The following is a 12,500-nucleotide window of genomic DNA, read 5'->3' on the forward strand; positions in this document are numbered from 1 at the left end:
TACTGTGAAATAACAGCAATCTAGCAGGTTCACTGCATGTCACTCTGGATGTACTGGATGGGTTTAAAAATACAAATCCATTCAGGTTGCAATATGACTCACATTATATCAATTCGATGATCAGATGGTGCAATAAATGGCTACTGAGTCATAGCTCTGTGATTTTAACCCATTCCAAAGCCAGGTAGAACAACTTAACAATAACATAACCAACCAGTGACTATTCTTACCTTCAGCTACACTTTACTGCTAATAAATGTTTTTTTAATGCATGTGTTTGACTTTACTTGTATTTATTAAAACTTTTTCTCAAAATCAGTAAATATCTTCTCACGATTCACTACCTGTCCGTACTGTGTGAAGGCTGGTGGCAGGTGTTAATACACAGCCTAGGCTCTGTAAAAGGGCATGTTGCTAGCTATACAGACCCTAGGCTTTTTTTTCCAATGCACACGCAGTACACACAGATAGCTGCCTGATCATATAGATATATTTGCTGATTTTGATAACAAGCATTCTCCAGAATCACTGACTCCACCTTTAAGTCAATATCTGATATCTCACTCTTTCCATAACTGGTTGGTGTGTATTGGAAAGCTACACTACACACATGTACAAGAGGCTTTGATACATTTAAATAAGTCAATTCATAAACATCAATTCAGCACAATTATATAAAATCTATTTCTAACTTGTATTATCTGTGTTGTAGGGAACGAAAAGCTTATACAACTTCTAATACCTTGTCATCAATCAAACTAAAACTGTTATTATGAAAGAGGCAATCTCAGTGTGCACTCAGACATGAATAGCTCCTGCACAATAGCCTCTGGTTTCCTGTTCAAAATGATTATTTTTCTGTTCTCGTAACAACTTGTAAAAAGAAAATAATTTCCTTTTGTGATGGTAATAAAGTGTGTGTTGCTATGGTGATGTGTGTGAGACAGAGGCAGATGCAACAGGCTGCCATTGGCCCTCTGTTGTATAAGTGGGAAGCAAATCTACTATAAAAGCGTTCATTTAAAAGCTTGTACAGTTGTGGCCTTTTCATCCTTAAATGCAGCATTCAGAAGAGCAGCAGGGTGTTGCAGATACTACGGCGCCCTTTACAAAGAAAATCTGTATCCCTGAGTGAGCTGTGATTGTCACACAATGAATGAAAAGACCTCATATAAAAGGGTCATTTTAGCTATTTCTGGGTTTATGCAGTTTGAAAAAAGGAAATACTAAAATTTAAAAATCATTATATATAAAATGTTAATAAACACCTAGAAATTCCTAAATTGTACACATTCATTTGCTAGCTTACCTCTCCCCCTGCCTCCCTCCACTCTTGGGGTTGACCAGGACCAGTAGAGGATGAGTCCCAGGGAGAGGGGTGATCTGGGGAGAGGGAAGAAAAACAAGAAAGGTCTCGAGGCTCCGCTAACTTGCTACGATTGGTTACTTTAAAAGGTCACACTGTATTCTCATTTTCAGGTTAGAAATTGCAATTTAGGTTTGTACTAGGAATTGTTATCATTGGTGTGGCTTCGAGAAATCTGCCTGGGTTTTTCGAACAGAGATTTTAAGAAGGTGGAAATGGAGAGAAAAAGAGAGAGGCTTTTTTCTCATACTGTGGGAGTCTCTAGTCACACCGGGACACATATTAATGTTGAAAATCCATGAAACAGTGCGTATTGCATAATAGGTGAACCTTTAACACATACAAGGATGCTGAATTAAAAAGTACCTGCAGTGCGTGTCCGTCTCCCGGGTTGAATTTGAAGGTCTGGTTGGAGTCATCAGGGCTGGTGCTGGGGGGCGAATCCCCCTCCCCACGCTTCACCACAGAATGACGGTCCTGGGGAAAGAGGGGATGTTACTTTTAAACATTTAATTATACCTTCTTTTCAGCCCCCTGGCCCCCCTTCGCTTCAAAAGGCTTTTGTCTTTTGCCAGGCCGTCTTTGTACATAAGAATTTGTTCTTAGTTATAATGTCCTGTCTGGTAACAAAGTAACAAAAAATAAAATAAAAAAGGGAGACTGATGGTCTGATGCACAGATTTACACTTTACACTGATTCATTACAACATACAAAAGCATAGAGAAGGAAAATTGCCTAACTTGAAAATGTTATAAGCGATAAATCTACCTGTTTTACCTGCATTAAATTGTATCTCTGTAACTCAAAATGAACTTGAAATATCCTGCAGGTGCATGTGGGGGGAACTGGGCAGTCAGACAGATTCACCCGAGAATAGAATCATCACTAAATTGTGTGAAATTGAGGCAGGTGTCGGTTGGACACACGGTCTGACACTATTTGTTAGTTAGAAGAATTCTGTTTAATGGCAGCGTGTCACTAATACAGGCATAAGTGACGTCTTGTGTCTGATAACACTGATGTTTTCACAGCAAAGAAGAGGTTTTAAATTGCTTATAGAAATGTTCCAATTTATATTCATATTGTTCTCAACATATGGCTGAAAAAATAACTTCTGTTAACGCTTTCTTGTGTCATTGTGTTGTATGGAATGTCGTCATGTTTTGGGGATCATTGGGTCTCAGAGCAGTTAGGCTTGAGAGAGCTTTGTGTATACTTGAATACATTTTGCCTTTTGTATTTCCTGTATATTTGTGTTTGACGAACACCTCGAAAATGAGATAATTCATCTCAAGAGGTGTTTCTTCCTAATTAACTATTAATCTATTTCATGACAATTTGTTGGGTTTTGTGAAACGTGGTGGATTTCTTAACACGTGTTTTGAGAATTCTTGTCTTTTTTCAAGGTTGCTGCTGTGTTTGCTGAAACGTTTTTGTGTCTTGACCTTCCGGGCCACCGTATATTTTCTATTATTTTGTCCCACACATGTACGTCAGAGAGCGTGGGCCGTGCCTCTCTACAGAACACAATACATTTGAACAAACAACAAACAACAACATAGAAAATGACCATAACCCTTCATGAGGTCAGGACAGTCATATAAGACTGAATCACAAATAACTCAGTGTGCCTTATGAACTAGAAACTGAGTGTGTATTTCCAATTTCTATTATTATTAGTTTCCGAATCCCTGACGTCACATACATTTAATTTAAACTGGCTATCATCACTGTTCCTATGAACATTTAGAAGCAACCTGGTAACTAAGACTACAGTATAATTAACAATCCAACTGTACAATCACAACAGTGAGCTCACATGTTCCAAAACATGTTTTTTTTCAGTGACCTTAAAGGTGGAGTCAGCAACTCTGAAGGCTGAACGCCTGTTGTCAAAATCACTTTTTGTCAAAATTGGTGAATATTCGATACCTGTCCCCATGCTGTGTGTTCACTGAAAAAAATATCCAGTGTTAATACACAGCCTAGGCTCTGTAAAATGGGCATGTTTCTTTGTTTACATACCATTTGTTTACATACAGGTTTACAGAGCCTAGGCTGTGTATTAACACCAGATTTTTTTTCCAGCTCACAAACAGTACAGACAGGTGTCAGATGGTGAGGAGATATTCACTGATTTACTCCACCTTTAACAGACCCACTGTACAATCAAAACATTGAGCACACGTTCTCTGAAAAGGATTTTTTTCAATGACTGATGTTATACTAAAACCAGAATAATTATCATTCATCAGTGGAAGTTAACATAGTTTCAGTTGCACACATATGAATTATTGTATTTGAATAGCAGGGGAATGTATGGATGGCAGTGTTATTGTATGGATGGCAGAGGGGGAAGCGTTCTCACCAACACAACAGGGCAGATGTAGGAGGGCAGCAGTGTGTGGTCTCTCAAAGCTCCTCCGTCACATTCCGGCTTCACATGAGACGCACATTTATTATGGAGCTACGGAGAGAGGAGAGGCACAAACATAAGAATTGTGGGCGTAATTATCCATCTGTAAATCTGTGAGTTTATTAAAGAACACCAGAATAACAAGCTACACTTTTAAAGCTGTTTATGCTTAGGGGAATATACTTTTTACTTTTTGAAAGGCCATGTTCTAGTTTTGGCAAGGAGAGGCAAGTTTATTTCTATAGCACAATTCAGATACAAGGCCATTCAAAGTGCTTTACAGGGGGCAGGAAATACATCAAGATTAAAATACATCAAGTATAGAATTGAAACTAGAAATGCGAATGAAAAATATGAATAGAAATAAAACATTTCAATAAAATAAAATGTTGAGTTTGACAAACTGTTGACAGAGGAGAGACACAAACATAAGAAGTTTATTAAGGCGTATTAATCCATATGTAAGTCTGTGAGGATTTCAAATAACATCAGTACGAAAAACTGAAACACATAGAATATTTAATTTGGCAATGCAACTGCTAGTTTTATTTTACTTTACTCTTATTTTATTTTATTTATTTGTGTGACTGTCTGTGTATGTCTTGTGGTCTCTATGTCTTGTATAACTTCATGGTTCCTTGTATTGTCTGTCTCACATAAAAACTAAACTTTTAAAGCCGTTTAAACTAAGGGGAATATACTATTGACTGTTTGAAAGGCCATGTTCTATACTATATAATCCAAAGGTACAAATATTTGCTGAAAATAATGAACTGCTGGCTGAACTTGAGAGGTTTGACAGAAGGTTTATTGTTGGGCAATTGCAAAGACTCTGGTGACATCTAGTGGATTTTAAAAGTATCGCCAACCATTGTTTATCTTTTTTTTTTAAACTTTTTTGAAATCAGTTTTTGAAGACATAACCACAAACAAACATACATTTAGTGATTAATGCGCGCGCGTGTGTGTGTGTGTGTGTGTGTGTGTGTGCGTGTGTGCGTGTGTGCGTGTGTGTGTGTGTGTGTGTGTGTGTGCGCATGAAACACTAACTCACAGTGATTTGGCACCATACACAGTGCAGCCCCGTTAGGCCCTGGTAACACTTGATGCTTCTGTGACAGCGGTCGCACTTTGTGGGAGAGTTCCCCTCCATCCAAACATGCTGCATAGCCTACAGCCAGAGAGACAGACAACAGACAGGGTGAGTGAGTGAGTGATTGATTGATTGATTGATTGATTGATTGATTACATTTATTTCAGACATATCAAAAATACAAAACAAAATTAAAAGCATGAAAATACAATAAACAAAAACAATGTTCAAATTATTTCACAAAAAAGAAAAAAAATGAAGTACAGTATATTGAATTGATATGCCTGAAAAGGAGTAGGAAGAAGTGAAGGATGCAGGATTCAATGTTATTCAGCGTTTAATTTAGGCGAATTTTAGCATTTTTGATTAGTCCTTAAAGGAGGAGTCAGCGATTCTGGAGAACGCTTGTTGTCAAAATCTCTTTTTTATGGAAGTCAGAGAATATCCCCTCACGATCTGCTACCTGTCCGTACTGTGTGTGTGTGTGTGTGCTGATAAAAATATCTGGTATTAATACACAGCTTAGGCTCTGTGAACTGGTATGAAAACAAAGGGAGCCCACCGTAGCTAGCAACACACCTGTTTACAGAGCCTAGGCTGTGTATTAACACTGATTTTTTTTTTCAGTGCACGCACACAGTACGGACAAGAAGGAGATGGTGAGGAGATATTCACTGATTTTGATAAAAAGTGATTTTGACAACAAGCGTTCTCCAGAATCACTGACTCCACCTTTAAGTCAAGATCTAAACATAATATATGGTTTGGAGCAAAATGTACAAAGCAGTTTAAGATGTTATAAACTAAAAAGTACAATATTGTTTTAAGTTATAATTAATCAACACTGAAACAAAAGCAACTAGACTGATTAAAACCTCCCAAAAACGGATAATCTAGAGGCGATTAACACAACAATGGGGCTAAAAATAAAATAGTGTAAGCGGATAAAAAGCTAGAAGGTCCATTTTCTTGATTTCAAGCTTTTTTGCTAAAACTCTGTTGCACAATTTGTCCTCGTCTAGCTTCAACAAAAGTAAAAACTGTTTCATATTTTAGCAAAGTAGACACACATGTTTAAAACTGCAACTGGGTCAGAAGAACCCAAGGCTTTAAGTCATCCATTAACAATCAAAATATACACTTTTAAGTCTATAAAATATCAGAAAATCTTGCAAAAGGCATACAGTATGAACTGTTCAAATAAGTCGACATCATATCATATCTTTTTTTTTTTTAACCTTTATTTCTACAGGTAAACCCCATTGAGACCAAAGACTCTTTTTCAAGGGAGACCTGTTTTCCTTTCCCACGTTACCATTCACACACACATTCATACACCGATAGCAGGCTAACTATCGACATTCACACGAGGCAAGGTGCATGGGTGAAGTGTCTTGCCCAAGGACTCAATAACTATGACACAGGTGGCAGGGCGGGGATCGAACCTCCAACCCTTTGATCATCAGCCGACCCGCTCTACCAACTGAGCCACAGTCGCCCCTCTTCAAATTGCTTGTTTTGTATGTGTTGATATTTCAATAAAATAAAACCAAGTAGAAGCAGCATTTTCTCACGTTTGAAGAAACTTGAAAAGTGTTATAAAAATTATGGGTGATTTATATTGTCATGATAAAACATTTTTTTTTGGAAGGTTGGTTTGGGCAGAGGCCTGACAGTAAGTTTTGGTCATATCCCAGAACTGGAGCAAAGTAATAACTAGCATGTGACTTGAGCCTTAGAAATTAGCTTAATGACATCACTAATAAAATACAGAAGATGAGCAATTATGAGAATTGTGCCAAGAAAAGTTCAAAAAAGTCAAAGACCACATGTAAAAATTGCTTCTTTTATCATTGTAAAATGTACCATGATAAAAAACAGATAATAACAGCAAACACCTCACATTATTGGAACACTTGAAAACAAGTTATTGCTTGATAAACGATTAAAATGATTATCAAACTTGTTGACAATTTTCTCTTTATAAAAACTTTAGGGAAGCAAACCAAGTACATTTTGGTCATAACACAGAAACTGAAAGGTCACATATTATGCTAAATGCACTTTTTAAATGTGTTCTAACATATCCATGGGTCCACGGTGTGCCTAGAGACTGCCAAAATATTAAAAAAAATAACAATCTCTCCTTTTCTCACTCTCCCCCTTTCTGAAACCCCCACCCCTCCCCCCCAATATACTCCAGTCAGAATTCTCCTCGTTTCTGACCTCAAAAACTGGAAAGCCAGAAGCTTCCACTGTGCAGCCCACACCCCTATTTCTTATTGGTCCACGGCCCTGACAGACAGAGGGCGAGGCGTATCTGGCTTCGCTTCCGGACAGGGGGCGGGGGGAGCTCAAAGATTGTATATTTACGAGGGGAGCTGCAGCTCTTTTTAAAAAATAGGCCATTGTGAGATTAGCTGAACATCAGCATAGTACAATAAATTATCTGAAAGTTTTTTTCAGCAAGCAATTAAAGAAAAACGTATTAGGGACCACTAAGACCATATAATATGGTGTATAATAGAACCGAAAAGTGTATAATATGGGAGCTTGAAGCAACCATCATGTGACTTGAGCCAGTGAAATGAACCCTAATCACATCTCTGATAAAATACAAAGGATGCTAACTGGTTAAGTAGCCTTGCAGACCTCACACACAGCAGACCATGGGGCCAGTAGATATAGCTGCTAAGCATTTGTTGACAATTTTTCCTAATTATAATTTTAATTTTTTTTAGGAAGGTTTCATTGTTGAAGATGAGTGACAGTGAGTGAGGTTTTGCAAGGGGCAGTAAAGGCAGTAACAGTTTGTTTTTGGTCTATAGCCCAGAACTGGAGCAAAAAAATCATTAGCGTGTGACTTGAACCAGTGAAATTTGCTTAATAACGTCACTGCTAAAATACAGGAGATTACCTCACACATACAGCAGACCATGGGGCCAGTAGTTATCTGCTTAACAAACAGTCAGTGTCCCTGTCTTATTCCCCTCTTAGCATCATCCCCAATGTTATGAGCATGACATTTAAATGAGCATAATGAAGCCTTTTCATCATGTGTGTGTGTTGCTCTTACGTTGGTGTGTCTGCGTGACTTGGCGTAGGTGCTGATACAGGCAGCGATGTCTTTGGACACACACCGCTCGTGCACTGTGTACTTGCATACTGTAGGAAACACAACAACAGACAACAAGTTTGGTTTAATTCTTAAATAGTGGAAAGAAAACTGACCTATTGTCAATTTCACAATTTCATGCCATCTTTCAATTTATTGTCCTGTCTCTTTATAAAGCTACTGAATAGTGCGTAACTTTTTTATATAAATTAACGTTGCTTATATTCAAGTAGTCGCCAAAGGAGTTGACACAAAGTTGATTAAGCCTTATCAGCTCCACAAAACTCTCTCTGTATTTCTCAGTGTCGCCCCCCGACACTGGTGCAGGACAGGAGCTAAGAAAAACCCGAAGAAACATTTTTATATATTATATGGATTGCTTTTTTTTTTGTAAGCTGCTGGATACTCCATTTTCCCTTCATAGATGAATAAAGTATGTTCTAATCTAATCTATTCTTAACAAAGTAAAATCAGTATTGCATTCATATAGAGGTTGAACTCACTGGAGCAGCAGAGCCCCTGCTTGCGGACCCCCAGCAGCATGGTGTGGCAGTAGTTACAGTACGCTGGTTTGTTGAAGTGTTTCAGGCTCCACACGTGCTGACCGTCTTCCTGGACATTCTGGGAGAAGGCAGAGAAAAGATTACGTGTTGAAACTTTGCTATATCGGTATGGCAAAAAATAAATAAAAAAATCCAACTCTGCATCTACTGTATATGCATAATGAAGTCATACAGTCAACACTGTTACGGTTTCAAAAGACATTCTGGAAGAGGAGGTCCACAAAAGCCAGTGAGAGTGTTGTGTTTTTGTTTTGTGTGGTTCTGTGAGAGTCAAAATAAAGAAATGTAGAGAATAATGTCAACTCGTCCTGTCATTTGCTGTTCTTAACACATATGGATGGATGGATGGATGGGTGGGTGGATGGATGGATGGATGGATGGATGGATGGATGGATGGATGGATGGATGGATGGATGGATGGATGGATGGATGGATGGATGGATGGATGGATGGATGGATGGATGGATGGATAGATAGATAGATAGATAGATAGATAGATAGATAGATAGATAGATAGATAGATAGATAGATGGATAGATGGATAGATGGATAAATGGATGGATGGATGGATGGATGGATGGATGGATGGACGGACGGACGGACGGACGGACGGACGGACGGACGGACGGACGGACGGACGGACGGACAGACGGACAGACGGACAGACAGACAGACAGACGGACAGACAGACGGACAGACAGACAGACAGACAGACAGACAGACAGAAGAGGCGTCTGTGTACCGTGTCCATGCCCAGCAGCACCAGCAGAGGGATGGTGGTGAGGCCTCCTCTGATCCACTCCTCCAGAGTCACCGTCCCGTCTCTGTCATAGTCGATCTCCTCCATCATCTCCTTCAGGATCTAGACAGTGATAGAGTCTGGGTTAATATGAGTTTAACTGTTTTAAATGATATAGATATAGATAATAATATAGAAATTAGCTGTTTAAATTATAATTAAATATTTAGTCTGTGTTAATATGAGTTGTATGTAACTGTGAAAAAAAAATTAAGTTTTAAATTATATTAGAATCAAATTTTCAGGCATATCATATGGATTGGAATATTTTTTTTATTTTGTATTTGTGAAATAGTCTGAACATCATTTTTTGCTGTGCTTTTTGGTTTGTTTTGTACTTTGCTATGTCTAAAAATAAATGTATTCAATGTTGTCTGCTTCTTCCAAGTCAAAACTGACCCACCAGTTGGAAATCTGCTCAAAAATAGTCCCTCAATCACTTAAGAGAATCAGCCAACAAAAACATTAGATGTAGAAGTAATGATTATTCTCAGCTCAGTTCACTATTCATTCCTCCTTGAGAATAAAATGTACAAAAAGTCTGTTTTCAGTTTGAATATTTTAAAGGTTTTCTTTCTAGTCATATTTTGTTGCCAAATAACCGACTCTTAAATAATAAATAAGACCAGGTGCTTCCAATCGAAAAAACACAGCCTTTTGCCTTTGTAGAACCTTTGCTGAAAAAGAAAGATTTGTGGTTGTTTTTCTTCTCTTTTCAAGAACTAAAATCCACTTTCTGTGTGTCAGTGGAGGGATAGCAGCATAAGAGCTGGCATTGACGGTGGGTAAATATAGCATACTCACTCCACCTTAATATGTATATATATATAATCCTAAGAATATACTTATATTTATAGCATTTATTTATATTTATAGCATCCCCTTAATCCAGCGATCCATATACAGCTCCGGAAAAAAATAAGAGACCACTCCAAATGTTCAGTGTTTTTGGTTTTATAATATAAACTACTGACAACATTTCTACCAAATTCCGATATATTTTTTGTCATAAAGAGCATTTTCATTAAGTTATGTAGAGATGAAGATGGAAAGAAAATCAAGACTGGTCTCTTAATTTTTTCCGGAGCTGTATCCAATAATTCACATGTTTTGTGTACATCTGTACATTTTGTTATTACTTGTACATAGCACAGATTCTTGCACTTTCTGCTTATTGCACTTTCTGGTGGGATGCCCTCAATTTGTTACTCTATACTAGCTCAAAAATGAAGAGACCAGTCTGGATTTTTCTTCAGTCTTCATCTCTACATTACTTATTGAAAATGCTCTTTAATGACAAAACATGTATTGGAATTTGGTAGAAATGTTGCCAGTAGTTTATATTATAAAACCAAAATGTTCATTCTACTCAAACATACAGGTCCTTCTCATATAATTAGCATATTGTGATAAAGTTGATTATTTTCCATAATGTAATGATAATAATTGAACTTTCATATATTTTAGATTCATTGCACACCAACTGAAATATTTCAGGTCTTTTGTTGTTTTAATACTGATGATTTTGGCATACAGCTCATGAAAACCCCAAATTCCTATCTCAAAAAATTAGCATATTTCATCCGACCAATAAAAGAAAAGTGTTTTTAATACAAAAAAGTCAACCTTCAAATAATTATGTTCAGTTATGCACTCAATACTTGGTCGGGAATCCTTTCGCAGAAATGACTGCTTCAATGCGGCGTGGCATGGAGGCAATCAGCCTGTGGCACTGCTGAGGTGTTATGGAGGCCCAGGATGCTTCGATAGCGGCCTTAAGCTCATCCACAGTGTTGGGTCTGGTGTCTCTCAACTTCCTCTTCACAATATCCCACAGATTCTCTATGGGGTTCAGGTCAGGAGAGTTGGCAGGCCAATTGAGCACAGTAATACCATGGTCAGTAAACCATTTACCAGTGGTTTTGGCACTGTGAGCAGGTGCCAGGTCTTGTTGAAAAATGAAATCTTCATCTCCATAAAGCTTTTCAGCAGATGGAAGCATGAAGTGCTCCAAAATCTCCTGATAGCTAGCTGCATTGACCCTGCCTTTGATAAAACACAGTGGACCAACACCAGCAGCTGACATGGCACCCCAGACCATCACTGACTGTGGGTACTTGACACTGGACTTCAGGCATTTTGGCATTTCCTTCTCCCCAGTCTTCCTCCAGACTCTGGCACCTTGATTTCCGAATGACATGCAAAATTTGCTTTCATCCGAAAAAAGTACTTTGGACCACTGAGCAACAGTCCAGTGCTGCTTCTCTGTAGCCCAGGTCAGGCGCTTCTGCCGCTGTTTCTGGTTCAAAAGTGGCTTGACCTGGGGAATGCGGCACCTGTAGCCCATTTCCTGCACACGCCTGTGCACGGTGGCTCTGGATGTTTCTACTCCAGACTCAGTCCACTGCTTCCGCAGGTCCCCCAAGGTCTGGAATCGGCCCTTCTTCACAATCCTCCTCAGGGTCCGGTCACCTCTTCTGGTTGTGCAGCGTTTTCTGCCACACTTTTTCCTTCCCACAGACTTCCCACTGAGGTGCCTTGATACAGCACTCTGGGAACAGCCTATTCGCTCAGAAATGTCTTTCTGTGTCTTACCCTCTTGCTTGAGGGTGTCAATGATGGCTTTCTGGACAGCAGTCAGGTCGGCAGTCTTACCCATGATTGCGGTTTTGAGTAATGAACCAGGCTGGGAGTTTTTAAAAGCCTTAGGAATCTTTTGCAGGTGTTTAGAGTTAATTAGTTGATTCAGATGATTAGGTTAAGAGCTCCTTTAGAGTACCTTTTCATGATATGCTAATTTTTTGAGATAGGAATTTGGGGTTTTCATGAGCTGTATGCCAAAATCATCAGTATTAAAACAACAAAAGACCTGAAATATTTCAGTTGGTGTGCAATGAATCTAAAATATATGAAAGTTCAATTATTATCATTACATTATGGAAAATAATCAACTTTATCACAATATGCTAATTATATGAGAAGGACCTGTATATATACCCACCCATTGCATGGATTCTCCTGGTACTTGGGTGCAGTGTAGGAGAAGGGAGACATGTTTAATTCTTCTTCATTCTTAATAATCTCTCAAAAGTATGTGTAAAGTAAATAAAGTTGAATCTCATAATGCCAGAAGCAGCACAGAGGAGG

The 12,500-nt window shown here is 38.5% G+C and overlaps 1 protein-coding gene across 1 annotated transcript in view; it reads right to left on the bottom strand.

The window, feature by feature from the left end:
• Positions 1–12,500, bottom strand: part of dgkg (diacylglycerol kinase, gamma) — a gene marked incomplete at both ends in the record, with an annotated part of 107,261 nt that overhangs the window by 73,317 nt on the left and 21,444 nt on the right. The window contains 7 exons of the mRNA XM_080038632.1: positions 1,310–1,383; positions 1,733–1,843; positions 3,736–3,834; positions 4,838–4,954; positions 7,953–8,041; positions 8,495–8,612; positions 9,297–9,416. Of these exons, the coding sequence (XP_079894758.1) occupies positions 1,310–1,383; positions 1,733–1,843; positions 3,736–3,834; positions 4,838–4,954; positions 7,953–8,041; positions 8,495–8,612; positions 9,297–9,416 (728 nt within the window). The remainder of the gene's footprint in view (positions 1–1,309; positions 1,384–1,732; positions 1,844–3,735; positions 3,835–4,837; positions 4,955–7,952; positions 8,042–8,494; positions 8,613–9,296; positions 9,417–12,500) is intronic.

The sequence above is a fragment of the Ammodytes marinus genome (genome assembly GCF_949987685.1).
Source record: "Ammodytes marinus genome assembly, chromosome: 12".
NCBI classification, from domain to species: domain Eukaryota; kingdom Metazoa; phylum Chordata; class Actinopteri; order Uranoscopiformes; family Ammodytidae; genus Ammodytes; species Ammodytes marinus.